We start from the raw sequence: 25971 nt of genomic DNA, 5'->3' as shown, positions 1-25971 counted from the left end.
CACCTCTCTTCTGTTCCAACAAATACCCGACTTCGAGCATGCAGGCTTTCATAGGCTATCTGTGGTTTTTATGTAAATTGGTCTGAAAACAGTCCGTCAGATTTGTTCCCCCACCCTACGTCACGTCTGGGAACAATTCCTCCCATTTTTCAGTTCTAACCAAAAAAAAAAAAAAAAAAAACATTTTTAATTTTTTTTAAATTTTTCTCATTTTTTTTTTTTTACTTTTTCCACACAGAACCAGGACATAACATGCATACAAACTGGCTCAATAGCGCCCCGTGCCAAACAGGACAATGTGGTATTGCAGGTGAAAGTGCTTTATAAGCCAGAGAGAAGTTAGTTGGAATGAGTATATCTGAGGCTTGATTTAGGCTCAAACCTTTTGAAAAACGTTTGAGGGACATAAACAATATGATATCAAATATTATTATTATTTTTTAAATTCATGGTGTAGCTCCTTTAATCCTTGAAGCGTGTATACCATGCACTTAAAAACACTACTGTTTAAACAAGTATTTGTGGAATATCTTTTTGGTTGTTGTTTGTAATCATTTGAATGCTTTGTGCTGTGTCTTTAGTTCTGTAGTATGTAAAGCACTTTCACCGCGCAGGTCATGTCATTTGTTAATAAGGTAATCAAATGTGACACTGCACTGGCTTTAATGATATTAGAGACGATGGATGATGATGGTGGTGTTGTTCCACAAATGGAAGGAAAGTTTTAAGCCTGCTCTTAAACTTACGGTGCCTGCCTCCTGGACCAAACCTCGAAGACGGTTCCACAGGAGAGCAGCCTGATACTTGAAAGTTCTCTCTTGGAGATATAGGAGCCACAAAGTAAGGCTTCATAGCCTACTGGGAATGCAGTGCTCTAACACGCACGCACGCGCACGCACACACACACACACACACACACACACACACACACACACACACACACACACACACACACACACACACACACACACACACACACACACACACACACACACACACACACACACACACACACACACACACACACACACACACACACACACACACACACACACACACACACAGGACTTTATATCATGCAGAATCTTTAATACACTATCAAGTATTAGTAAAAAGACCAATATATATGTAATCTGGACAGTTTTGGTTCTGTTTTTTGCTATATCGAAATAGAGCCAAGATATGCTTTAATCAATACCAATTTCACTGAAGTCTGAGACATTATTTCAAGCTCACAATGCATCGCGATGCAACGCCTTGTGAGTTTGTAGATCGGCTTTTTTTCAAATAGCCTATGTATAACATAGGGATAAAGTGGTTAATGTATGTTTTATAATATCATAATTTATATCAGCAAAGTGACTAGCATCTCAAGTTTTAAAATAATTGCAGTGGAGTAAATGTACAATATTTGCCCTGAGATGTGGTGGAGTAGAAGTAAACGTATTGAAAATTGTAAATACTCCAGTAAAGTAAAAGTACCTTAAAATTGTACTTTAGTACAGAAATGAAGTAAATGTAATGAATTACTTTCCACCACTGCTTGTATTGTACTTGTATTATTGTATTATATGTGTTATTGTCTTTAAATGTCTAGATGAATCGTATACAGGACCGCAATGGAAACAAGCCCACAGCCCTGTTTTCCTTCTTCTTCTTTGTTTTAGCAGTAGCAGCATTGTATAATGTACCACTGTACTATTTGCAAACTGTTAATAAAGTATTCAATCAATCAATCAACCAATGAGTGCTCTGAGTCTCGGTGCCAGTCCGCCGGTAAACGGAAGACTCACCCCAAAACACACTCGCCCTCATTTTGTCCGCCGACCGCATGCTGGGGCGAGTCTTGTATTCTTGTAATTATTTACTGAGGATAAGGTTAGAAATACTTTTAGGGTTAGGCATAGTTTTACTGAGGTTAAGTTTAGGAATACCAGGTAGAGAGTAGAGACCGTTCCGAGGTCGCTGGATTTGCGCCCCGGGCGACTTTGTTTTGGGGCGAGCGTTTTGGTATTTAGTCCGCTACCTCGCCCTTTAAATGCAGTCTTGTGATAGTGACGTACCATCTCTCCAGTCATCTGCTGCCCTGTAGCATCAGCTGAGCTTAGTTATTGTTACCGTGCCGCTGCAATAATAACCACAGCGTTGTGTTTTCCACCTATTTCAGTGAGTAAACTCAACATTCAACACATAATATTGATTCATTTCAGCCGCGTGTTTTTGCATAAGGGACTTTGTTTGTTAACGCGCTCTTTTAAGAGTCGACTCAGCTCCAGGTTTGCTATGCAATGAATAGGCTATTGATGAACTTGTTCTATTGCTAGTAGCCCCGTTTGGAACCTCTCCCTCCGCTCTATAGCTCCGAGATGAGGTCCCGCTGCGTAGGGTGCCGGCGGAGTTCGACACCGGTGAACGGTGGCCAATATTGTTGTCTCTTACCTTTTTCCGCACATCGTATCCAAAAAGTGAAGCTATTCGTCCCTGCTCTCAGATGTTTTAAACTTTAGCGGTAAAGAAATGTAAGTGATGGGGTAAGGGGTTGAAAGAAGCGTTTAAATCGTTTTTTTTTTGTCAGCCTGTGCCATGTTTTCCCGATGCAACCTTACGGAAGCAGTACTGCGCATGCGGACGGAGGTAGACTGGCCACAGGCTGACTGAAAAAGCGATTTAAACGCTTGTTTCAACCCGTCGGTTACATTTTCTTTACCGCTAAAATGTAAAACATTTGAGAGCACGGGGTCATACCTTATGTTTTGGATACGATGTGCGGAAAAGGATGATAATCAACAATATTGGCCACAGTTTGCCGGTGTTTAACTCTGCCGGACAGCTTACGAAGCGGGACCTCATCTCGGAGCGGAGGACGTTCCAAACGAGGCTAGCTCCAGATTTGCTAATATGCAATGATTAACTTGTTATATTGCTCCTAATTGTACATTGTGTTTTGCTCTTAAAGCGTGTTGCAGCGGACTAGAGCAGTCATTTTGGGCTGAGCAGAAACCCGGCGTTATATTTTGTTTTAACATATTAATTCTGAATCCCAACCTGTGTGTGTGAAACGCTGCAGGTGTAGCACCATCATCACCACCATGGCCTCACCCTCGGCCACCTCCACTCCATTCACCTCAGGCGGCCGCGGACGTTCTTCGCGTTCCGCTCCCCGGTCCTCCGGCGGCCTTGCAGGTGCATCCTCCCCGTCCGGTACCAGCCCGACTCGTCTCTCCCGGGTCCAGGAGAAAGAGGAGCTGCAAAACCTCAACGACCGCCTGGCTAACTACATCCAGCGCGTCATCAAGCTGGAGAGTCAGAAATCAGACATGCTTCTTCTCCTGGACGAGAACGAACAGTCCAAGTCCCTGGAGATGAGCAACATCCGGCGGCTGTACGAGACAGAGTTGGCCGATGCCCGAAAGTCCCTGGACGAGATGGCCAACGAGAGGGCCCGTTTGCAGCTCGAATATGGAAATATCTCCGAGGAGCACACGAAACTGGGAGCCAGGTGATTGACTGGGGTGGGAAAAGTCCTCAAACTGTGTACTTAAAGGGATATTTCACTTTTTTGGGGGGGGTCTACTCAGGCTTTCGTGAGCACCCCGACAGTTTTTAAGTTGCTTGATTCAGTATTTTGATATTTATTTGATCAGACATGCCACCTTCCTATACAAACTCATTAGCCTCATTTCCCTCAAAAAATATAAAAACTAAATGAAAATAGTAATTGAAAAACCGTCTCCTCACACATTAGGACTATACCAATCACTAGAAGCAAGGACTGGTGTTTCCGATTAATTTAAAATGGAGTTTGAAGTTACAATGGGTTTGTATAGGAAGGGGGCGTGTCTGATAAAATGAATATCAAATATCTAAATGCTGAATCAAGCAACTTAAAAACTGTCTGTGGTGCTCTCAAAAGCCTGAGATGATGAAATGACCCATATTTGAAATATTTTGAAAGTGAAAGAAGTCTGGAATTCAAAATTTACTTCAGTAAAAGTATAAAAATGTACCAAAAGTAGTCAAAGTACTCATTATGCAGAATTTCACAAGTTTTCAAATGTATTAAAATCTTTTGAAAATGGCAGTTCTACAAGCTCACTATGCCACACATTGTGAGCTTGTAGATGGGTGTGTATATAGGGCTGACGTGGTATAATGTATGTTTTGTAATAATAATCAAAATGTACAAAGTAACTAAAGTTTTCAAATAATTGTACTAGAGTAAAAGTATAATATTTTCCTCTGAGATGTAGTGGAGTAAAAGTATTGGAAATACTCCAGTAAAGTAAAAGGACCTCAAAATTGTACTCAAGTACAGTACATGTACTTACTTTACACTACTATTAACAGTTTGCAAAAAAGGTACAGTGGCACGATTTATACAAATGGTGCTAAAAGGATAACACGCTTATTTCCATTGTGGTCCTGTGTAATTAGTTGAAACCCATTGACGCAGTCCGCAGTGCCTACACACATTACACTTGATCTTGCACACAGTCAAGTTTTAGTGACAGGGAAGAGCATCAAGACAAGGAGGTGGTTTCTTGCCATTTCTGAAATGTCCCCTTTAAAATAGATTGGGTATATGACTAGTATTCTATGTTACTAGACTGGCTGATATTGCATACATTTCGTGTGCTAATACATGGCCAAGTTGTAGCGGATGGGAATGATCTATGGCTGCATATATGGAATACATGAAATGTTTGTAATATCTTCACAGCCATTCTTGGGCTAGTTCTGTTAGTCCCAGTATCTAAAAACCTTAATCATCATGAAATTGAACGTACGTTGTCTGTAGTTAACAACACTACTGTAGGCCCGTTTGGCTTTTTCCTATGTCTTACACAGTGTGATATAACTATGAGTGACGACACAAGTGTAGACTCCCATTGTAAGAATGGAATGCGGAAGTTCTAGCTCAATGAGGAAGTTTCAATGTTTGGAACTACAGCAGGCAACATCTCGCTTTTCGGTGAGATCAAAGCGTGATAACGCTGTCTTCTATACTCTGGTCTTACAGTATGAGACACTTTAAGTTGATGTAACAAGGCCCCAAACCCTGAACAGATGGCATAGGCAAATGTAGCTGCAAGCAACTTGGATGCTAGCCGCATCAAAGTTGCAACAAGCTCCATTGACAGCCTATTCATGAAACAGAATCTGATTGTATTAAACGACTTTAAACTCGCCAAGATTGCAGCTCTACGGACAGCTTGGGTTATCCTGTTTGTCTCTGTCAAGACTTTGCTTTTTTTTAATCTACCGTTTTCATGCTGTGAGCAACTTTCTGTCAACCTGTCATGCTGTGAGCAATTTAACTTTATGCTTTTTTTTTTTGGTTAGTTTGGAAGAACTTCTTTTAACCACTCAACGTCCTCCATATGTGCAATTTCAAAATGGGTGGTATGCAGGAAACGAGCGGTTCCCAACTCAAACACACAGTTTATTGACAGAAAGTTGCTCATAACATGACAGTGAATTCTTTTGAAACAAAGTCTTTACACAAAGAGGATAATCCAAGCTTTCCGTACAGCTGCAATACTGGTGAGTTTATCGTTGTTTAATACAATCAGGAATTTTCTGTTTGACTGATGGGCTGTCACTGCAGCTTCTTGCAACTTGGATGCAGATAGCATCTAATGTTTTGAGCCTCTACATCCAATGATTGCTAGTTTTGAGCCAGAAAACATGCTTACACATTTCCTTTGAATCATGAGTGCTACTGTCACTTAATCCACAAAGTTCATTCACTGCCAGGGAGAAACTAATCTTGTTGATGGCTAGAGGCTATTGAGACATATTACAGACAAGTATTAGCTTTGAGTAGCAGAGTGGCTCAGAGCCTCTGCCTGAAGACCAACACCTATATGTCTCCCAACACGAGGGAATTCCCCTTTTAGGCTAGTGGATAAGCTGGTTGGCTTTAGTGTCTGTCTGTCTGTCTGTCTCTTATATGTCATCATGATTTGTGTGCGTGGGGATCTCATCTTAAACAAGCTACGTGCTTAACTGAGCTATCCAGTTTAGTAGACCTTGTATTGTGAATTTGTACTTCCATGTACTGTTATGTACTGTCATGTACTGTTCTCATGTCTTACTAAATAAAGTACATCAATCAATCAATCAATCCCTTCTCATGCAGGAGACCTGAATTCGAATCCCAGGTGTTGCATATGCAAGAACATATTGTTTGTCCCATTTTAGTTTTTGGTCTTGGATTGTTTATCATACAGCTTTTTTAGCCTTATTGTACTGAAAGAGTTCTTGGATTATACTACCTGCATGAAATGGTTTATACATTAAAGTTGGTGTTTTATCTTGTTCCTCAGGAACCAGAAGAAAGAGAGTGACCTTGCTCATGCAGTGACTCAGTGGAGGACTCTGGAGGAAGCCCTCAACTCGAAGGAAGCTGACTACAGCAACCAGCTAGGAAAGACCAAGAGATTGACTAGTGATGTTGCTGAACTCCAAGCTCAGCAGAAACATGTATGGACCAGACATACTATTGCCATTACCAACCCACTGAAGACATTATTATTGTTTTTCTTTTTTCAGAACATGAAAACAAACATACACAAAAAATAAAAGACTAGCACATTACTAACAAACAAATACAAACATACAAATACAAACATATGGGGAGGAAACTGTCTCTCTACTTGGTCACTTATTGACTACTATGCATACGTATAACCCATACACTTGGTCACATCTTCAAAACCGGTGAACAAAAAGTCCATTAATGGGACAGATTCAACATACACCTCATTCAATATGGTCATCAAAGAAAATGAAGGAAATTAAAATAACTGAATTCAAATAAAATCTGGTCTTAAGGTAGAGACATGAGTAAGTCATTTAAACCAGTTGTCCATGAAGTCTTCAGTTTGACCTCTAAAGCTAAATGTAATTCTCTCCATAATAAATATACTATAGATTAAATCAATCCACTCATTTATAGTTGGTATAACATTCGCAAGCCATTTTTTTTAGTTGAGGCCTTTTTGGATGTCACTGACGACATTTTTAAATATACTCAATAATATAACCAAGTGTATTGAGTTACATTTATTGATTGTGTACTGTATGTGTGTTAGTTGGATGCTGTGCTGGCGGACACCAAGACCCAGATGAACTCGGAGATGCTGAGGCGAGTGGACATCGAAAACCAGATGCAGACGCTGAAAGAGCAGCTTGACTTCGAGAGGAACATCAGTGAGCAGGTAGTCAGAAAAACCCTGCCTCCAGTCTCTGTGATTAGGCGTGAGATGCATTGAAGGGAGTAGAGAAGAATAAATAAACACTCGCACACTGAGGGGTGACAGATGCTTTATTGCACCAAAGAAAGCGGGATGTTTCGAGCACAAGGCTCTTCCTCAGACTTGCAAAAAAAGCCCACAACCTGTGTTCTGAGCTCTTAGATCAGTTAGACCTTTTATACCCTTTTCACAATACTGTATATTCTAGTTGTAAGACATGCACCTGTGAATGACATTTATCACAGTGGTGAAACGGGTGCTCTGCAAGTCATCTCCATATTACAAATACCACAAGTATGGTTGTATTGACACAGAGCAGTTAGTGGTAGGGCCATTCCAGCATCATTTGATTCTTTCTATATTGTGCATGCAGGAGATATACGAGATCCGGCGCAAGCATGAAAGCCGTCTGGTGGAGGTGGATTCAGGAAGGCGCGCAGAGTTTGACACTAAACTGGCTGAGGCCATGCAACAGCTCCGCCAGGAGCATGATGTACAGATCCAGGAGTACAAAGAAGAACTGGAGCGCAACTTCAATGCCAAGGTACGTGAACCCGGATACAAAGTACTGTAACATTGTTAAGTGCCTGTCAGCTTAGGCGAAGGTTAGTTTCTGCAGATACAGAAGAGGTGCACAGCTGTCCTTACTTGTTGGAACAATGCAAGATGACGTAGCCTTACACACATCACACGTTTCTTCCAGATTCTTTAACCCTCTCTCAAATGTTTCAGTTTGTACATTAACAATTATTTTCTAAGCTTTTGTGTCAAGGAGCCACATGCAGGCATTTTGTGCAGGAAAACATTAGAGCACAATGTGACAGTGCAGTGAGCAGAGAGAAGATGGAGCTGACAGCAGTAAAAGAGGTAGAAGTCAATGTAATGCTGCATTCACACAAGCGGCGACAAAGCAACAGGCTAAAAGTTGTTTTCAATGGAAGGCGGCGACATGAAGCTACAAACTGATGCTACTGATACTACGTGACAGGCTACAAATAAGTTGAGCTTTTTTACGCAGTCAGTGTGGCTTGTGCAACACTTACATGGCAACTTGGAGACAATGTAGCTGAAAACGTTTGGTTGTGTTGTCGCCACTATTGTGAATGCAGCATAAGCAGTGAAACCAAGGCTGGAGAGTCTGTGTAAAGGAAAACGGTATAATTTCTCTGTTTCCCTGCTAGAATGCATGATCATATAAATCGTGTCTTTTCAAGGACACAAAATTATTTTGGAGTGTTTCAGAATCAATCATCTCATCGCTGTATATGCATGTTTGCTTCCAATGCTCTACATACTGTACTGTATCCTGTACCATAGCTAGAGAATGCCCAGGAGACTGCATTGAGGAAGAGCGATGCCGTCTCTGCCACCAAAGATGAGTTGACTACAACAAAGGTCCGGGTGGAGAACCTCAGCTCACAGCTGCAGCTGTACCAGAAAGAGGTTAGTAGCCAAACCAGGATGGACAGGAATTGTCAAAAGTAATCGACAAGAGTTATTTACATGAGTTCCACCATGACTAATTTATGACACATTAGCTCACTCAGCGTTTCACAATGATCATAAATGTTTACTTTCACTGATGGACAAGTCGAGCAAGAAACTCCTTTGTTAGTTCATAGTTGGCATTGGAACAATACCCGTATACACTGTATAATTATAGATGCAAGCACAGCATTTATATATTACTAATTGTTTTAGAATGACTCATTCTATAATATACTTATACGGTCAAGTATCATAATCCTTCATCATTTCTGAATGGACATTTTAAACTAATTCTCATAGTTATAATGAATCTTAATTTGTTATGCAAATTGATCCCGTTGCAGTGCATTATAGTGATTAAGTCACTAAGTGGCTCTACTATTGGAATGTCTAGAGCTTGCAAAGTCTTGTTTTCCTGTTTTTCAAACGGCACAAATAATATTTTAGAAATGTTCTTCTGTGTCTGTCAGAAAGCAGTACTGGAGAGTCGAGTCCAGGAATTGGAAAGGACCTTGGATAGGGAGCGGGAGCTGTGGAGTCAGAGGCTCGGTCAGAAGGAGCAGGAGATGCAGACTATGCAGAGCAAGATGCTCAGCCAGCTGGAGGATTATGAGAACCTGCTGGACGTCAAGCTGGCCCTGGACATGGAGATCAATGCCTATAGAAAGATGTTGGAAGGAGAGGAGCAGAGGTATTTACACACGGCAAACACTAGATAAGAGCAGTCATCTGCTATCTGTGCTCATTTCATGTGCAGTAATTGATATTTAATTCTTTAATATCCTTGACGTGCTATTGTAGTTTCATGATTAGATTTGATATAGCACTGAACTGCTTTGACGATATACCGAGTATGATGTTAATGCCTTGTCATTTGGTACCAAATGTCAATACTACTGCCTAATTTGCACTCCATAGCATGATGTCATGTGCCAAAAAGAACTCCTCTACAAGCTAACAATGTATCACATTGCTAGTTGTTAGCTTGTAGATCTGTTTTCACAAGTCATGTAGGAAAAAGCTACATTTCAACCACAGCTCACGTGTGTGGTGTTGTAGTATTGAGAGGTTGGACTACAGCCTGCATCGAGTATGGCTTCATTTTATCAGGCTCGATGCTAGTGGTGCACAATGCAATATACAGTATGGAAAAAGCCATTACCAACCGCTATTTTTGATGTGCTGGTCGATCGACACGGTCACGACTTTTTTCTGTTCTGGCCCCACAGTGGTGGAATGAACTTCCCACTGATGTCAGGACAGCAGAGTCACTGCCCATCTTTCGCCGCAGGCTGAAAACCCACCTCTTCAGGAAACACTACCCTTCCTCTTTGCCTGGCCTACTTGTTGTTAACTAGTTTAGGAACTATTGTTGTATTGGATTGATTAGCTCGTGCTCATTTGATTTGGCTATTTTATCTCATGTGCTTGAAAGTAGATAGCTGATATATTGCACTTTTACCTTAGCGCTAGGTATACTCTTGGTTGCTTGTTTTTACAGGAAATACACTTAAGACCTCTGGTGATTAGTAGTTTCGTTCCCTACCTATGTTGAATACACTTATTGTAAGTCGCTTTGGATAAAAGCGTCTGCTAAATGACTGTAATGTAATGTAATGTAATGTGAGAATTGGCTCTCATTTATCAAACTTGCGCATCTCATCATCATTGCCATTTCTTGCGCATCTCATCATCATTGCCATTTCTCAATCTGTCATCAATTTGAGGTGAGAGTAGCCAACGATGTCGGGTCCCGAGTTATAGACATTGGAGTTTTTGTCCAATGTCTATAAATACTTTTTTTAAATGTCAAAGCAACATGGAAAGACGACATGGAAACATTTTCAAATTGATATATAGATTTTAATAATTGATTAAATCAATTAATTGGACTTCACAGTCCTATGTTAAGACATGTCCACAACATTTTATGTATTTTGTGTATGAATACACACAATCAATTGAACGATTCAACCCAATTGTGCGAAGCTGACCCAATCGTGCGAAGCTGAAGTGACAAGCAAGTAAAAGTATAGTTTCTCCAGAAGTCCTCGAACTTAGGATGGAAGACGGTAAATGATAACTAAACAGTGATTATTTATATGATAAGCTTAAATTAAAATGTGCCCCACCCAAAATCGAATATTTTATTGAGACTGTATTGCATCGATCAGTTTATTATCTCTGGCACCTCTGGTGACAATAGTCTTTTCAGTTACAACATTAAAAAAAAGTGGAGCAGACTTCTCATTTGGGGGAAAAAGATTGGGTTTGTTTGGCTCTGAGCTAATCGGATGTGAATAATTCACCTACTCTGAACCGGCTATCGAACCTTGAACCTAGTCAAAGTCTTTAAGAGTCACTCTCTGATGATCGCCAAATCACGCAAAAAAAGTCTTGATTTCACCTGCCTTGAGTGAACTAGCTTTATTTATCCTAAATTCCCATGTTTTACAGACTGCAGCTGTCACCGAGCCCCCCTCAGCACACTGCAGTGCCACGGACACATGCACACGGTGAACGTAGGCTGAGGGGGAAGAAACGCAAACTCGAGGGGTCTAGTGGAAGTACACCAGCCTACAAGATGTCCACGAATTCGAAAGCTCATGGTCCCATTAGCATTGCTGAAGTTGATGTAGAAGGAAACTATGTTATACTGAAGAACAACTCTGACGCGGTAAGATGCTCTGTCACCAACTGTTAACTCTTGTGGATTGTACACTGTGTGGTTGCAACATCTCAGCTACCTGTCTCTACACTCTCCTATCTAAAGCAAAAACTGAATTTTGTCATCAGTTCTGGTTGTTATGAATGTAACAACCAGAACTGATGACAATAATCTTCATGAAGCGAGTACCTGGTCATCTCTGTTCGTTCTGCCCTGCCTTTTGAGATGGCTGAGAGTGCTGCTGTTATGCAATAACTCTGTATGTTATGCTCTGCTTCTGGGGGGTTTGTGATCTCAGATATTCAGTGTTATGCTTGCACAGATAATCTGTAGTATCACAGGAGCAGAGTCACACGGCCAAATGCATGCAATAAATGATTATTCCTGACCAAAGAGTCTAACTGAATTAGTATGTAATCTAATATCTTGATATATGGATTTTTGATTTTCATGAGCTGTATTTCATAATCATCAAGATTAAAACGCAAAGGTTTCAAATATTTCACTTTATGCACAATGTGTCTAGAATATATTAACATTTCACTTCTCCACAATTCATTTTTTAGACTCATCTGTAGAAAACAATTGGGTTTAATTAATTTGTCTAGTTGGTGTGTTAACCCTAGTCGCCTCAGCTCGCCTAACATTCTCACATGTACTGTATTTCCAGGAGCAGCCACTAGGGGGATGGGTGGTTAGAAGGACTCACCCAAACATAGCAGATGTTTCGTTCCACATCCCTCCTTCCTGTGTCCTGCATGGGGGAGAGACACTCACTGTGAGTAGTTCTACGTACATCATTCATATACTTAAGGGACATCATCAGAATACTGTGTATTCAATGGCACTGCATATCATGCTTGACCAAACAAAAAAGAGAAATTCTGCATTTGTCATTTCATAATTGAGAAAAATGGCAAACAAAAGATGTTTACTATCCAGTGCACCAGACGGCTGCTACGTATTGAGTATTACTGTTATGATTACATGCTGTTTAATGATGAGCTTAGACTGTTGTCAGGGACTGTAGATATATGTATGGTATACTTTAGTTTAAAAAGTTACATTTTGTTTTTCATAATGGGATTATGTTTTTTTTTTTTTTGTCAGATCTGGGGTGCAGATACAGAAGTGCAGACTGACTCCGGGAACATGGTCATGCAGGCCCACAAGAGCTGGGGCCCAGTCACAGATGTGAGGGTTGTCCTCCTCAGCCCTGGACAGGAGGTAACTTAAAGTTCTGAATGTGACGGCACAGAGACTGAAACGCAACACTGCTTGGAGTCATCAGCATTGCAACAGTCTTCACACTGAGCCAGCTTAGATGAAATTAGGGTACTTAATGAACTGGATATGAGTTTCCTCTGTACTTGGTGTGGCCCCCTGTATATCAAATGTCTTTGGGGAAAACTTTTAGAGCTGCATTTTTTAGCAAATTTCCCCCAGAACAGGGACGCTGGGGTTCTTTGTGTGTAATTTTAACTTTTTTTGTAAGCCTTCACTAGTAATGAATGACGTGCAAAAAGTGTCAATTATGATCAATTATTTTTATTAAATTATAGATGTTTAATTTTGCACCCCTAGATGAAATGTGTCTGTAGTGTTACTATCCCTCATGTAAACTAAGGGATAACCAACTGAATATTAGTCTAATATTTATACCAACCATTTTCCAAAGCATACCATAGTTTGTCGACAATGATGGCGTTAGTTTATGGTCTTATTCTCTGCTGTGTACAGAAAAATAAAAAGTGAAAAACGAATGAATGAGTTAGAGGTGCTGCGATCAAGATTTTTGCGATCCGATTAATACCGATACGGCACATAATGGTCTCTATACTGTCTAGCTCATGTTGTACTTAAGTGCAGTACTTGAGTAAATGTACTTGGTTACCTTACACCACTGCGAGAGAGAGGCTCACGTCGCAAAAGCGAATGTTGTTAATTCAGCCAAAATATGTCACTTGCGTTTCAAATCGTATTGTTTGATCGGCTGATGTAACTTAACAGTCACAAGGTATTTATAAACATACTTGTGGGTGACGGAGAATTTGAATGAATTTACTTTTATTACTGATATGTTAAAACTAAATGTTAAAACATGATTGATCAAGTGATATTACTCAAACAGTTTCACAACGTGCTGGATAGAACTGCTGGAGTAGAGTACTGGAATGTTGTGTTTTGATCGGTCATTTTCGCTGCAATCCGATCTCCCTTTTTTTTTTTTTTTTGCTGATATCGAGCCGATATCCGATCTATTAATCGCGGCATCTCTAGAGAGTGACCCCACCACCAAAAATGGGTGTTTTTGTTTTTAATAGAAGGCTACAATTATATATATTTCACTGTCTGTATTTTGGGGGCTGTAATAGGTAGGTTTGTTTAGGTTGGTAAAGATTGGAGTAAAACTTGCCTATTATTTATGATGAAGTAAATGTAATATTTTCCATCTACAAATCAAACAATTACAAAATGTACAGGAGAGGTAAATCATTCATGTTAAAAACAAACCTGGATTGGGCCTTTTGAAAAGTGAGAACATTATCTTATGTTACCGGGCCTGATCTTGCCTGATCTTCTTCTCTGCTGACCTGCAGGAGACAGCAGAGCGCCATGTGGTGTGCGTACAGGCGGATGAGGACGAAACTGAGATGATGTTTCATGAGGAGTACATTGAGGGTCGTGACATTCAGCATTTAAGGAGACCGGTAAGCATATGCATGCACATAAAGGCCATCCAAACAAAATGTAGGCACATTGGCATAAACTAGTCTCTCAGAAGCCTGGCTATCTCTTCCACAATCTTCGAATGCTTCGTTTGTAATTCCGCCTTGTAAAAGTTGAACACAAGAAACTGTCATCTGCTCTTGAGGCCAGAAGTATTCAAACAATCACAATGCAGCATTCGCACAAATGTTTTTTATACATTTTTATTTCTGCTGAGCAGCTCGTGTAACATCCAAAATAAGGAACACTCAAGTCAAACATCTTAACCACTATCCCAAGAAGGAATCCTCCGGATATGTTGGGCTTTGACTAATTTAGTTTCCAGTTATTTACGCGACTGCACAGGCGGCACGGAAGTGGGGGAGGTGCGACATCCAGCTTCCGAAGTTGACTGTTGGGCTGTTAGGCGGAAGCGTTTGAAAATTGTGGGAGCCAACTTGTATCTCGAGACTAGGCATCAACAGACAGTGGTTGTTACTGGCATTCAAAGGTTGACTGTAGTTTTCACTCTGTTTACATCCCCTGCGCGCTATGAAGCCAAAGAAAAGAAAATCGATCTGTGATTTGTGTTCTGTGTCTTGAGTCTGAGTGCAGGGGGACAAGCACTCGACTGTATGATAGGTGAGGAGTACTGTGCTGCTACTGCATCTCCTGCCCTGTATATCCCTCTGCATATGAGCTGCTGTGCTTTGCTTAATGCCAATTTGCAGACAAAGTCTAGTCACAGCATGCGTTGGTTTTGTTTTCCAAAAAAGAGGCCTTAGATGCTCACACTAGAATGAAGTTGTTGTGGTTGTAGTAATGTTTCAACTGAAACTGGTCAAGTGTACTAGATTTTCCTGATAAATGCCAGGTTAGTAGTTATCCCCAACAGAACTAATCCATTTTAATGTGTAGGATGGTGTGGTGGTTTTATTATCTACATTCCATGCATTCATTTATTGCCATCAATACTAACCAACCACTCCCTCATGGCTTGGCATGCTGCACTGCCTATGTGCTAAATGGTCATTGCTAGTCAATCAGTCCATGTGTGTCTAATGGTACTTGCTGTAACTTTTGATGTTTTGTGTCTTTTCTAGGATTCATCTAGGGAGGCAAGCTGTGCTGTTATGTAACTCAACCCCCTTCCAACCTCCCACTGAACCCATAGCCTGGACTGCCTTTAGCTTTGGGACTGTTTGGTATCTTGTTGTTCTCTGGATGGCACCATACACCAGACTACAGTTGGCTCACTGACAAACTGACTCAATATAGGGATTTTCTTTGTTACACCATGAAGTTTTACCAAATGAGTTGCCCATTATAGGTCTCATTCAAATTGGAATCACTTAAGGAAACAGGTACATTCTGCCATGAGCACCCAGCTGCTAATTCTGCTATATTCCAGCAATACAAACTGATGCCAACAAACTACAATTAAATTCAAACGGTTCACCTTTCCCCAAACTGCTCCAAATCATTATATGTAGGAATATATTATGGATTTTAATTGCTTAAAGATTTGTCTCCCAGTCATTTCTCATTGAGAATGAATGTTGCCTACAATGCCCAGCCCACTGTCTACCAGCCCAATGTGAATGCAGCTTTAGCTTTATTACCTTAAAGTATGCTGAGTTTCTGTGCCACAGTCATAGAAAAACTGTTCCTTTTCAAAGAGATGGAAAACTGTTCCTTTTCAAAGAGATGGAAAACTCATCACCGTTTTCTTTGAATGCCACTTGTGTGAACAAATTTTAATGATATTAGTGTTTGCATAATAAAGATTTTTCTACGCAAATGCAGTTGTTAACCTGTTATTTATTCATCCATTGTCTTGCACAGAATTAAAGCTGCTTCATTGGAACTAGAGCAGTTTACCTTTTGTGAAAACCTTCTCGGGTTAGACATGCTTCACTGTCGCCTTCCACAGGAAATGACACAAGTCTGACTTATTGTAGACTTGAAGCAGGTTCCGATTCTTTGAGATGTCAAGGTAATTAAACAGGATAGTGTTTCAAATTCACGGCTTTCATACTTGTCTTTTTTTCCCCTTTAAATCTTCCACAAAGAATAATGTCCTTGCAATATGTTTTCATTAATTTATCAAAAACAAAGGTTGTAGGAAACACTTAAAAGGTTTCCTTCACCTCCAATATTGTCTTGGCAGTAAAAAAAACAAAACAATTGAGCTTCATGGCTTGTTCAAAATGACCAAAGAACACTAAAGCGTTCTCAATAATGCGTAATCCCTCATCTGTATACGTATAGCTTCATCTTCCCTTGTGTTTGAGGTTGGGTGTTGTAGACTGGATCCATTTAGACCTACACCATGGTATCCTTGTTGGTGGTCTTGCTGAAAAAGTAGAGCGACAGGGCCTGGTGTGTGGCTGTGGCGTTTGCCGGAAGGGGGACCTGGAGTCTCACACTCTGGTCTGTCTCTTTCCATGTCTGGAACAGGTGAATGTGGTAACGTAGCGATACCTGGAGGAAGAAAAGATGGGAGGGAGGAGGAATAAAAGTACTAGACATCAATAATACGTCGAGTTTCTTTACACTTGTTGATACATTCGGAACTCAATGTGACATTTAAACTGATGTCCATCGTTTTCCTTCATTTTGAGGCCAAATAAAGTTGTGATTATCACAAAAGTGCCTGCACATGTGAATCTTTATAAACCTGCAAAGAAATGCAATCAATACTAAGCCCACCAAAAAGGTTAAAGGTAATGGTTATGTAAATGTATTCTGGCGAGCCAATTAACCCCCAGTTCGACAGCAAGGGGCAGGAGACTTGAGTAATGAATAGCTTGTACGGCAACAAAATGAAGTGAGGTGGAACAGAAGAGGGCGAGAAGTCTGAACATGGGTGGCACTGAACATGTTTCCTAGAAGAAATTCCTTAAAAAGGTTGAAAGCTAAATGCAGTGTGACTGTACATGATTGATCCTCAGCTTACCACAGTCCAGAAGACATATATGGTGAAGAGTGTCAGGGTGAGGAAAAGGAGTCCTATGGCCTCCATGGTGTTGGTGGGGTACAGGTCCATGGCACCCTGCACGCACAGCCACCCTGACAGGCTGGCCAGAGGAGTGATGAGCAGAAAGCAGATGACGTCCCCACACAGTGTTCTCCTCTGGTTTTGCATGGACGGAGAGTACAGCCACTATAGAGAAGAAGTTAAAGAAAATTAACCATAAAGTCCACTCAGCCTCTGGGAATGAACTATATTATTATTTGACACAGCTGTTGATCATTGGAGCAGTTTGTATGGGTGATTGATTATGCTTCTTTCATTCATCCTGCAGGGAATATTCTTTAAAGATATTTGAAGGTATTCATATTTTAAGTACATCTTCAATTAGCTGATCTTAAAATATTCAGTTAACTTTGTAAAAACAAATTGAGTAAAACGGTGCCGCCTGTTATTGCAATGCATCTGTAAGGCAATGGTGCTGTGTTGTGGCCGTGTTTAGTCCTGTGGCATTATTTTTCACCTGCTCTTGTTAAGCCCTCTGCCAAACATTAACTACATAGCCTACCTGACATCAGCCCCAAAGGGATGTCTCATGTCTCATAGGTCACCCGATCCCCCGATTTGGTGAAGTGACTTGTGCCCACTTGCAGTGAATCTGTTCACGTAAGGCAGCTGCTAGCCCGCTAAAGTGTACAATTTGGAAACGGGTGATAAACTATTCTGTTTACCGAGGCTTGTCAACTGACGGTGTGCTCATTGATGTGCAAGGCCATCGGCTGCTCGTCGTGGGCACTAGCTCGCCTAGCGTCTTGCTCAGGTGCGCCTCATGAATCTCAGGGCCTCACTGCCTGTGTGCCTGCCTTGTTAATGTAATAAGACATTAATTTGTTATAAAACAACAATTGCATGTTTGTGTCTGCCTTTATCAATTACAACTTGTCCGCACAACCTGCTACCTTCGCTCTGGTTTGCTTCATCCTGGCATTCTGTTTCCCCGAAGTTCCCACTGGCCTTCAAAGTCAGAATCTACTATAAAGTTCAAGCTGTGGTGGGCGCACAGATAGGCCCATAAATGGACTGGACATTCATGACACATTGTCCATGCAATAATCTCGGCAATGACGGGTAGATCTCCGGCTGTATTATCAACAAATATGGAAATGCCAGACGTCAGCGCAAATCCACACATCAAATGCCTGGAAAATGGGTGTTTGTGCCCAGAAGATTATGCACAATATGGAAATTACCACCATCAGTGCAAATCCTTGTTAGGTAACAGTTTCATGGAGTTCTATGGAGATCCCTGACACAGTGCAAATCAACGTTGTTAGGCAACTTTTTCCCCCCTTGCCTGGTTTATGCCCAAATATGGACATGCCTGATGCAACGGTAAATGTCAGCGCAATTTTCTGTTATTTGTTGGGCAATGGTTTTTGCTGTGTGTGACGTCAGACCAGAGCTCGATCAGCAAGAGAGACAGGGAGAGACAGGAGAGGGGGAGGAAGGGAAAGGAAGGGAACCAAGGCTGGGTAGCGAAACCTGAACACGGTAAAAAAAAAAAAGTGTAATAACCGCAGCAATGCCAGGCAAGCTGATAGCATGTTACTTGTTTTCTGCATGTATTTAACTAGATGGACTTTAACTGCATCATGTCTGTGTTTTTAATTCTGTTCTTAATTCTACTGTGACTCATTAACTGAGGAAAGTCTAAAAATAATGGATTTTATTTGGACCAAACTGTCAGTTAGATACAGTGATGACCTACTACATATGAAGCCAGATGACCTACTACACATGACGCCAGATGACCCTACCTCATGAATCAGGTACATTTGTTGACATCATCATACATCAGGCTTCTGAAGTAATCATTAAGAGCGCCATTTGCACAGATTAAAGATTTGTATTAGTTACATGATGTCATATACAAGTAGCCTACACAAAAGTAAAGTCTTTTGGTGTCATAGTTGCCCACAGAATGCACAGTGTGCACCATAGGAACGCTGAAAGGTTCATCTTCCCTTGTGGGGGGGGGGGGGGGGGGCACTGAGTAAACCCCTCAGGAGATTCCAGATAAAAGCTGCTGTTTAGACCATCTGACCTAGTGGTCACTTTACTCCTCTCGTTTTCACTTTCCATCCTCCACAAGAGTTGTCTGCAGTGATTTGTGATTATAAACAACTGACACTGAGTGCACCAGTACCAGTGCACACAAAACAAGTATGTTTTTCTGTCTGTGACATAACCTTTTGCATTCTTTTCTAACGCATCCGTTCCTCGGGGATGCTGCTTGCTGCAAGACAGCCGTGATCCACCTGGAAAGCCTCACGATGTAGATGTAGCATGTAGATGTGTTTGTGTATTAGAGAAAGACAGAGAACCTGTAGGTTTGTGTTTATGCATGAGAGAAAGAGCATGCATGTGTGTGCACTGTATGCATGAGAGAGAGCATGCAGGAGTGTGTCTATGCATGAGAGAGCATGTTCGTGTGTGTCTGTACATCAGAGATAGATGGCAGGTACTGTAGGTGTGTGTTATGCATGAGAGAGAGAGGGACAGAGAGGGAGGGATGGAGGGAGAATGCAGCTGTAGGCCCGGGCGGTTGGCGTAACCGTCTGGGCACCTAGGCTGGTAATACCCGCTACCGCCGACCTTTGCTGCGTGTCACCCCCCATCTCTCTCCCCATTTCCTGTCAGAACTGTTCCTATCAATAAAGGCAGAAAAAGCTCCAAAAAATATCTAAAAAAAAGAGAGAATGCAGGTGTAGGTGTGTGTCTCTGAGCATGTGTGAGCATGTGTATGCTCTGTAATATTATACAGCAGGTTTGAAATGTTCACTGTGTACCTTAACATGAAGCGACACATGGCCCGTAAGCAGGAGATTACAGGCGCTGGCTTCACATGCAATAGGAAGAGGAGGAAGCCAATTATACCGAGGCCTGTCCTGTCCTGTCTTGTGCAGAGGCAGCGTGGGAAGGAAGCAGCATCTAATCTGTCTCTCAAGCTAAGTGGCTTTAGGCTTAAATGCAGTCCAGTGAGAGCAGCATGTGCTCCAATGTGAAACCAGTTCCAATAGTAGCTCCTCCCACTAAAGCTGATATATGTCTGCTCAATGAGAAAACAAAAGTTCCGCAATTCACACCCACTGAGTTGTCTATTTTGCATTTGTTTCAGTGTGTTCTTAACAAGTGTGATGCTTGAACTTTCCAAATCATCAACTGTCTGTATTTGAATGTAACCTGCTTGGCCTTATACATATCGAACAATATAACTAATTAAAAGTAAGAAAAGTGGGAGTACTCAAATGACCAGCAGCCATACTCTTATATGAGTGATAACAATACATAGATAAATGGAGAGAATGTGAATCAGTCGTGTTGAGTCATGAACCACAAACAGGCAATTCACTCGCATGTAAAATGTCAAACCTATTTACAGTGAGTTGCCACAATGGCCTATTCATTTTCACCACATTTCAACGTCAAGTCAAAATAAAAGGCAAGAGGATGCTATTCCCATGAATGTTCTGTGAGCGTGAGTGCCATTATTTGTGTAGTGTGGCGTCTTACCTCAGTGAAGGGCTTTGCCAGGCGTTCCAGGGCAAACTGGTGGTGGCAGAGTTCACAGTGGCTGCTGTTAGAAGAGGTGAGCCAATGCTCCAGACATGTCCGGTGCACCATGGCCAGGGTACCGGAGCACTCACAGGGTGAGAGCAGCTCCCCAGAACCTCCACCCTCATGGCAAATTCTACAGAATGGCTCCTCACTGGTAAGGTAGGTGAACATAGGACCACAGTAAGTAGTCAGGAGAGAAACTTAAAGCAGTGATTCTCAAAAGTTTTAATTTCAAGGACAGTTTGATATGCCGCGGACCACCATTTGAAACCATTTGTTGTTGTTTTAATCACTGGGACCCCAAGAGTGTACCAATGGAACCAAATGGACCCAAAAGATTCCACTTAGTTCCACTAAATGGAACCACTAAATGGTCAGGTCTGGTACACCCAGACCTGACGTTAAGAAATGGTGACGTAGAGGATGTTTATGTCTGTTTCGCAAATTTCCTTGAGCATGATTGTGTGTGTACAGTAAAGTATATAAGAAGTGCTATATATGCTCAATTCTGGCCATTACCTATCAATGGTGGTCCTGTGTTGGTGGTCATCGCCATAACCAACAATTACTTCCTGGTTGTGGATGATTGGCTCTTCCCCCTGCCCGTCCTCAGGCGCAGACTTCACCTCCCCTGCAGGGCTGCCCACCCACAGGCCCAGGGGCTGCTCTGCTGTCATGGTTGCTACATAAGGGGCCATTCAGGCCTCTCTCAGGAGCATCATTCCACCCTGTAACCAGACAGGAAAAGAAATGGAGACATCAGGGGCAGAACGTTAATGTACTGAGTTCTACTCACGTTTGTCAGATCTTATATTATTATATACATGTATAAACATAACTTGTAATAGCCCCTCATAGATGTAATTTGTCATAACTTAGAATATTTGAAATTATTTGCCACATTAACAAAAAAAGGATCTGGTCGTGCCCTCATGAAATATTGCATACTCTTCCCAGTGTTTGCCACCTTAAAAATGTCTGAGTGAATTTCTGCAGTTTATTATGTCATTTTGACGACTGACAACATCGCTGTTGCTTTCTTCATCCAATACAAGCATAATAATAATCATCATTATCGTCGTCGTCATCATTTTATTTGCATAGCAACTTTCATAGACTGTAGCTCAACGTGCTTAACAGGAAAAACTAAAAGCAAAAACAGGGGAAAGCAATCATAATCAGTTATAAAGTTTTAAAACATGAATAGAATAGAAATAAATAAAGCAATATATATTCAAATGGAAACATGAATAAAATAAAATACAATGGGTTATGAGTAAATACATTTAAGTAGACAATAAAATTAAAAAGTATCAATAAGTAGTAAACATTAATTAAAAGCCAGATTAAATAGGAGGCTGCATTTAAAAACTTGCCAACTAGGCTACTGCTATTTGAACCTTTGTGAGTTCATGAGTGTTCCATGTTCAACCGCTTGTGCTACCTTGTGTATATCAGATTGTAAATTGAGGTCAATTGAGGTCAACTAGACAGGCTCAATGGAGACAATTAAGTCATCTATCCCTATCCTATTACTCTTTCACTGCCAGACTTATTTCTGGCTGCGTGCACCCACTGCCAGCGATATTAAAATTTTCTTACCTTTTGCTAAGAAGGTCACAGAATATTTATCTCCAGTATGATCGATTCCCTGATGGTTGCTAATCACAGAGGGTTTCACTGTGCTTCCGCGAAACAAAAAAAAAAGTCATTGTGACCTCCCGTTCGCTTTTATACGACTTTGAAAATAGCATGTCTCGGCCAAAAATACATAGTAAAAAAAAAGTACACAGGAGCCGAGATACAGGATTTTTAAGTAATAAGTTAACCAAGAAGTGAATGGAGCAGCAAATCTTCGGATCACGAAATCTTGGGTTCTGTGTGAGAAAAACGAGAATTAAAAAAAAATATATATGTTTTTAATTAGGTTTTTTACGTCAGTGGGAGTATTGGTAATCGGAAAAAAAAAATGTTTTTTACGTCAGTGGCAGTGAATGAGTTTTAAGACATCTAATGTACATTTAACTACTGTAACAGATTAATTGCAGTAGTTGCAGCAGTTCATGATACATGGTATTCTGACAGATTAAAAGATTCAAACAACAAGGTCGGTATTTAGTTTGACCACGATTTCATAGCCAGCTCTCACAATTCATTGGCAGTGCCCTCTCTTGACATAAAAATGCAGCTATGTAATTATGCAACACCTGAGCGGCTGGTGAGTGACACAACACCAACAGGTCATCCTTATGCTCCAGGGAAATGTACACATTTTCTTAAGTGAATATTGCATACCTGTCCTACACACATACAATACACAGACATGCACATGCATGCAGCTAAATGAAACATTAAGAAATTATTAATTAACTAACATATAAACTGTGCAGTGCCTAAACTAACCACACACAAACCAAATACTTCCCTGCGTTATAGACTAGCCAACAGACTTTACAAGCAGATAATACTGTAAATACTGTAAGCTACAAGGCAATATCCAAACAACAAACATTCTTACCATGACAGCAGTAGCCTGTTCTTATCCAGAAACCACCAATAAAAGTTTCTTATTCTGGAAAATTGCTAGCAAGACAGCTCCTCATGTCACAGAATGGTGTACTGTATGTGTGTGTGTGTGTGTGTGTGTGTGTGTGTGTGTGTGTGTGTGTGTGTGTGTGTGTGTGTGTGTGTGTGTGTGTGTGTGTGTGTGTGTGTGTGTGTGTGTGTGTGTGTGTGTGTGTGTGTGTGTGTGTGTGGAGCTCTTCCACACAGACGTGTTTGCTTTCCTTAGCCTGCCTACAGATTACCACAGCTGAAGGACGGCAGAGAGAATAGAGAGGGATTAAGCGAGGGGACACCAAGGGCCCAGACTAGACCAATGGAAATCTCATCCCAGTGAGTTTGGCCAGGCAGGCGTTACCACCATACCCCCTAATCCTGTTAGGGGCTACCAGGCAGCCAATGGTCCAACCCTCTCACCAGCCCCCCAGCCTGAATGGTAAATTAGGCTTGGGTTTGGTCTATTACAGTGGTTCTCAACATGTAGACGAGGGTATGGGCCCCCAAATAATTGGCAAGGTGCTGCTGTGGAGTAAACATTTGCTTTCTTAAAGCAGCTTTGGATTTGATTTGTCAGGTGAGTGGGAAGTTGTGTATAAGTGGAAAGCATTTAGTGTTTGGAGAATGGGAATGAGATTGGGTGAAAGAGTGAAGACAGAGATCACAACCAGTAAAGTATTGTATGTGTTATATAATAGTACACATACAGCGACCAACTGTCGATACCTTAGTGCTTTGTTTATTGTTTTGAGGTCAAGGTTGAGAGAAAGCTCAAATCTTGGACAGAGAAAGTAGAGGTGTGAAACGTGCTTTACTGCCTACCATCAGGACTTCATCTAGAGTAGTCTGTCATGTCCTGATGGAGAATGCAGACATGTTCAATACATCTCCAGCAGAGCAGCACAGTTCAGACTCTGCCTTTGTGTCTGAACCTCCCTCTTCACCCAGGAAAAACATTAAAGACCTTGAACCTTCATACGTTCCTTGTGACCATTAAGAGGGAACATAGTTTTCATTCAGCAACATTTGTTTGTTCAGTTCTTTTACACACTATGATCCCTTGTAGAAACAAAGAAAAAACAAACAAATGTTTTAATATTAAGTAATGATTACCACCACCGCCACCGCCACCGCCGCCGCCGCCGCCGCCGCCGCCGCCGCCGCCGCCACCACCACCACCACCACCACCACCACCACCACCACCACCACCACCACCACCACTACTACTACTACTACTACTACTACTACTACTACTACTACTACTACTACTACTACTACTACTACTACTACTACTACTACTACTACTACTACTACTACTACTACTACTACTACTACTCCTCATAAATGCAAGAAAAGCTTTCAAGAATCAAGATGGGTTTATTATAAGCAGTGAAATGTTGGTGTGGCATGTTCTGCAAGACTGGGCTAACAACAGCAATACAATATACAAGATAATAAGAGAGATAATACAGTTTAGAAATGAAATGAAATAAAGAAATAAAAATACAATAGGATAAAAAAATAAGGTTAAAAAGTACAGGTAAGATTCATACTAACCCCCATTAAAACCCTCTTAGCAGCAATGTGCAATGTGAAGAATTAAGGGCAATCTAATAGAATACCTCACTGTGCGGTAAAGTATGTGCATACTGTATTTACATGAAGTACACTTACAGATCTGTGTACATCATGGACAGCATTTATATAGCGCCTTTCTCCAAAGTGATTTACAATGTATTTCCCATTCACCCATTCACGCACACATTCACACCGAAGGTGGATGAAACAATGCAAGGCACCAAACTGCTCATCAGGAGCAGGTAGGGGTTAAGTGTCTGGCTCAAATACACTTAAACAGGGATCTAACCGAAAGCCATGTGATTCCAAGACTGCCGCCCTACATTAGTGAGGAAAATAAGCATGGTTATGGATTATGATTTTTTTGTTTTATTTCGTTTTTATTTTTGTTTTTTTGTCCATGTCCGTGTTCAGGGACAGCCGCAGGGAAAAAGCTCTTACTAAGCCTTGAGCCCATGCGGGGCTGGAGACACATCAAGCACTTTCCAGTCTGCATTAGCAACCCTGTGGTAAAGGGAGCCTTTCCATTTATATTAATACTTTGTGTATCTCCTCTTGCACCTAAGCTCTGATGATAGGGCCCCATGGTGTAAAGACAACTGGAGTTGTGAGAGAGTAAACTCTCTCTTTGACATGGGAAAGCCGCCCCACACCAGTCCCTTTCCTTTCTCCCTGTTTCTCTCTCCATTTCCCTAATCCTGTCGGCTATTCATTTGGAAGCTGCTCCTGACAAAGCTCAAAAGGAATGGACATCATTGGGAATTCCTTCATGAACAGACTGAGTGATGCACAACTCCCTCAGACGCGGACAGTAACCCCCCAGACATACAGCACCCCAGACATGGCTGGACTACTATCCCACATAAAAACACGCTCACATACACCCCGTCACGCTGCACTGGAAGAGGGACTTCCTCTTTCTTCTGTGGACAGACAGGAGGAGATTGGGTGTTGAGGGCAGTAGCTGTGGGCTGTGGCTCATTGTCGGTCTAGGTCGGCTGATGTTGTGTCTGGCTCTCAGTCAAGGTCTATTTGCGATTGGCCCCCCGAGTACATTTGCATTGTGTTACTGGACCCTATGCCCCTCTAATCCTCCTCAATGCAGGACCGAGGGGCCA

The 25971-nt window shown here is 41.4% G+C and overlaps 2 protein-coding genes across 3 annotated transcripts; one reads left to right on the top strand and one right to left on the bottom strand.

The window, feature by feature from the left end:
• The first annotated feature begins 2087 nt into the window (after positions 1-2087).
• lmnl3 (lamin L3) lies at positions 2088-15808 on the top strand. Of its 2 annotated transcripts, XM_084041568.1 has the most exons (13): positions 2088-2166; positions 3068-3499; positions 6330-6486; positions 7098-7223; positions 7633-7803; positions 8577-8702; positions 9218-9438; positions 11205-11424; positions 12086-12193; positions 12526-12642; positions 14016-14126; positions 14683-14766; positions 15228-15808. In XM_084041568.1, the coding sequence occupies exons 2-12, from the start codon at positions 3090-3092 to the stop codon at positions 14725-14727; spliced, it is 1812 nt and encodes a 603-aa protein (XP_083897694.1). In that variant the 5' UTR covers positions 2088-2166; positions 3068-3089; the 3' UTR covers positions 14728-14766; positions 15228-15808. The 2 variants fall into 2 exon arrangements, with proteins under 2 accessions (XP_083897694.1, XP_083897695.1); XM_084041569.1 differs by lacking the exon at positions 14683-14766.
• A 641-nt stretch (positions 15809-16449) lies between these two features.
• On the bottom strand, positions 16450-21393 carry LOC311043574 (E3 ubiquitin-protein ligase MARCHF3; the record flags this gene model as incomplete). The annotated part of the gene is made up of 4 exons (XM_084054879.1): positions 16450-16608; positions 17084-17290; positions 20672-20867; positions 21236-21393. 4 exons carry the CDS (start codon positions 21391-21393, stop codon positions 16450-16452), a joined length of 720 nt encoding a protein of 239 aa, XP_083911005.1.
• Positions 21394-25971: the final 4578 nt, after the last annotated feature.

The sequence above is a fragment of the Gymnoscopelus microlampas genome (assembly GCF_963454915.1).
Source record: "Gymnoscopelus microlampas genome assembly, chromosome: 1".
Lineage (NCBI taxonomy): Eukaryota > Metazoa > Chordata > Actinopteri > Myctophiformes > Myctophidae > Gymnoscopelus > Gymnoscopelus microlampas.
The sequence above is the reverse complement of the archived record's forward strand: the minus strand, read 5'-3'. Positions and strand labels throughout refer to the sequence as shown.

Coding starts and splice junctions, on each gene's coding strand:
- lmnl3 (XM_084041568.1), top strand. CDS start 3,090: ATGGCCTCACCCTCGGCCACCTCCACTCCATTCACCTCAGGCGGCCGC. Junction 8,703..9,217: donor TGCAGCTGTACCAGAAAGAG/GTTAGTAGCCAA, acceptor TGTGTCTGTCAG/AAAGCAGTACTGGAGAGTCG. Junction 11,425..12,085: donor TGAAGAACAACTCTGACGCG/GTAAGATGCTCT, acceptor CTGTATTTCCAG/GAGCAGCCACTAGGGGGATG.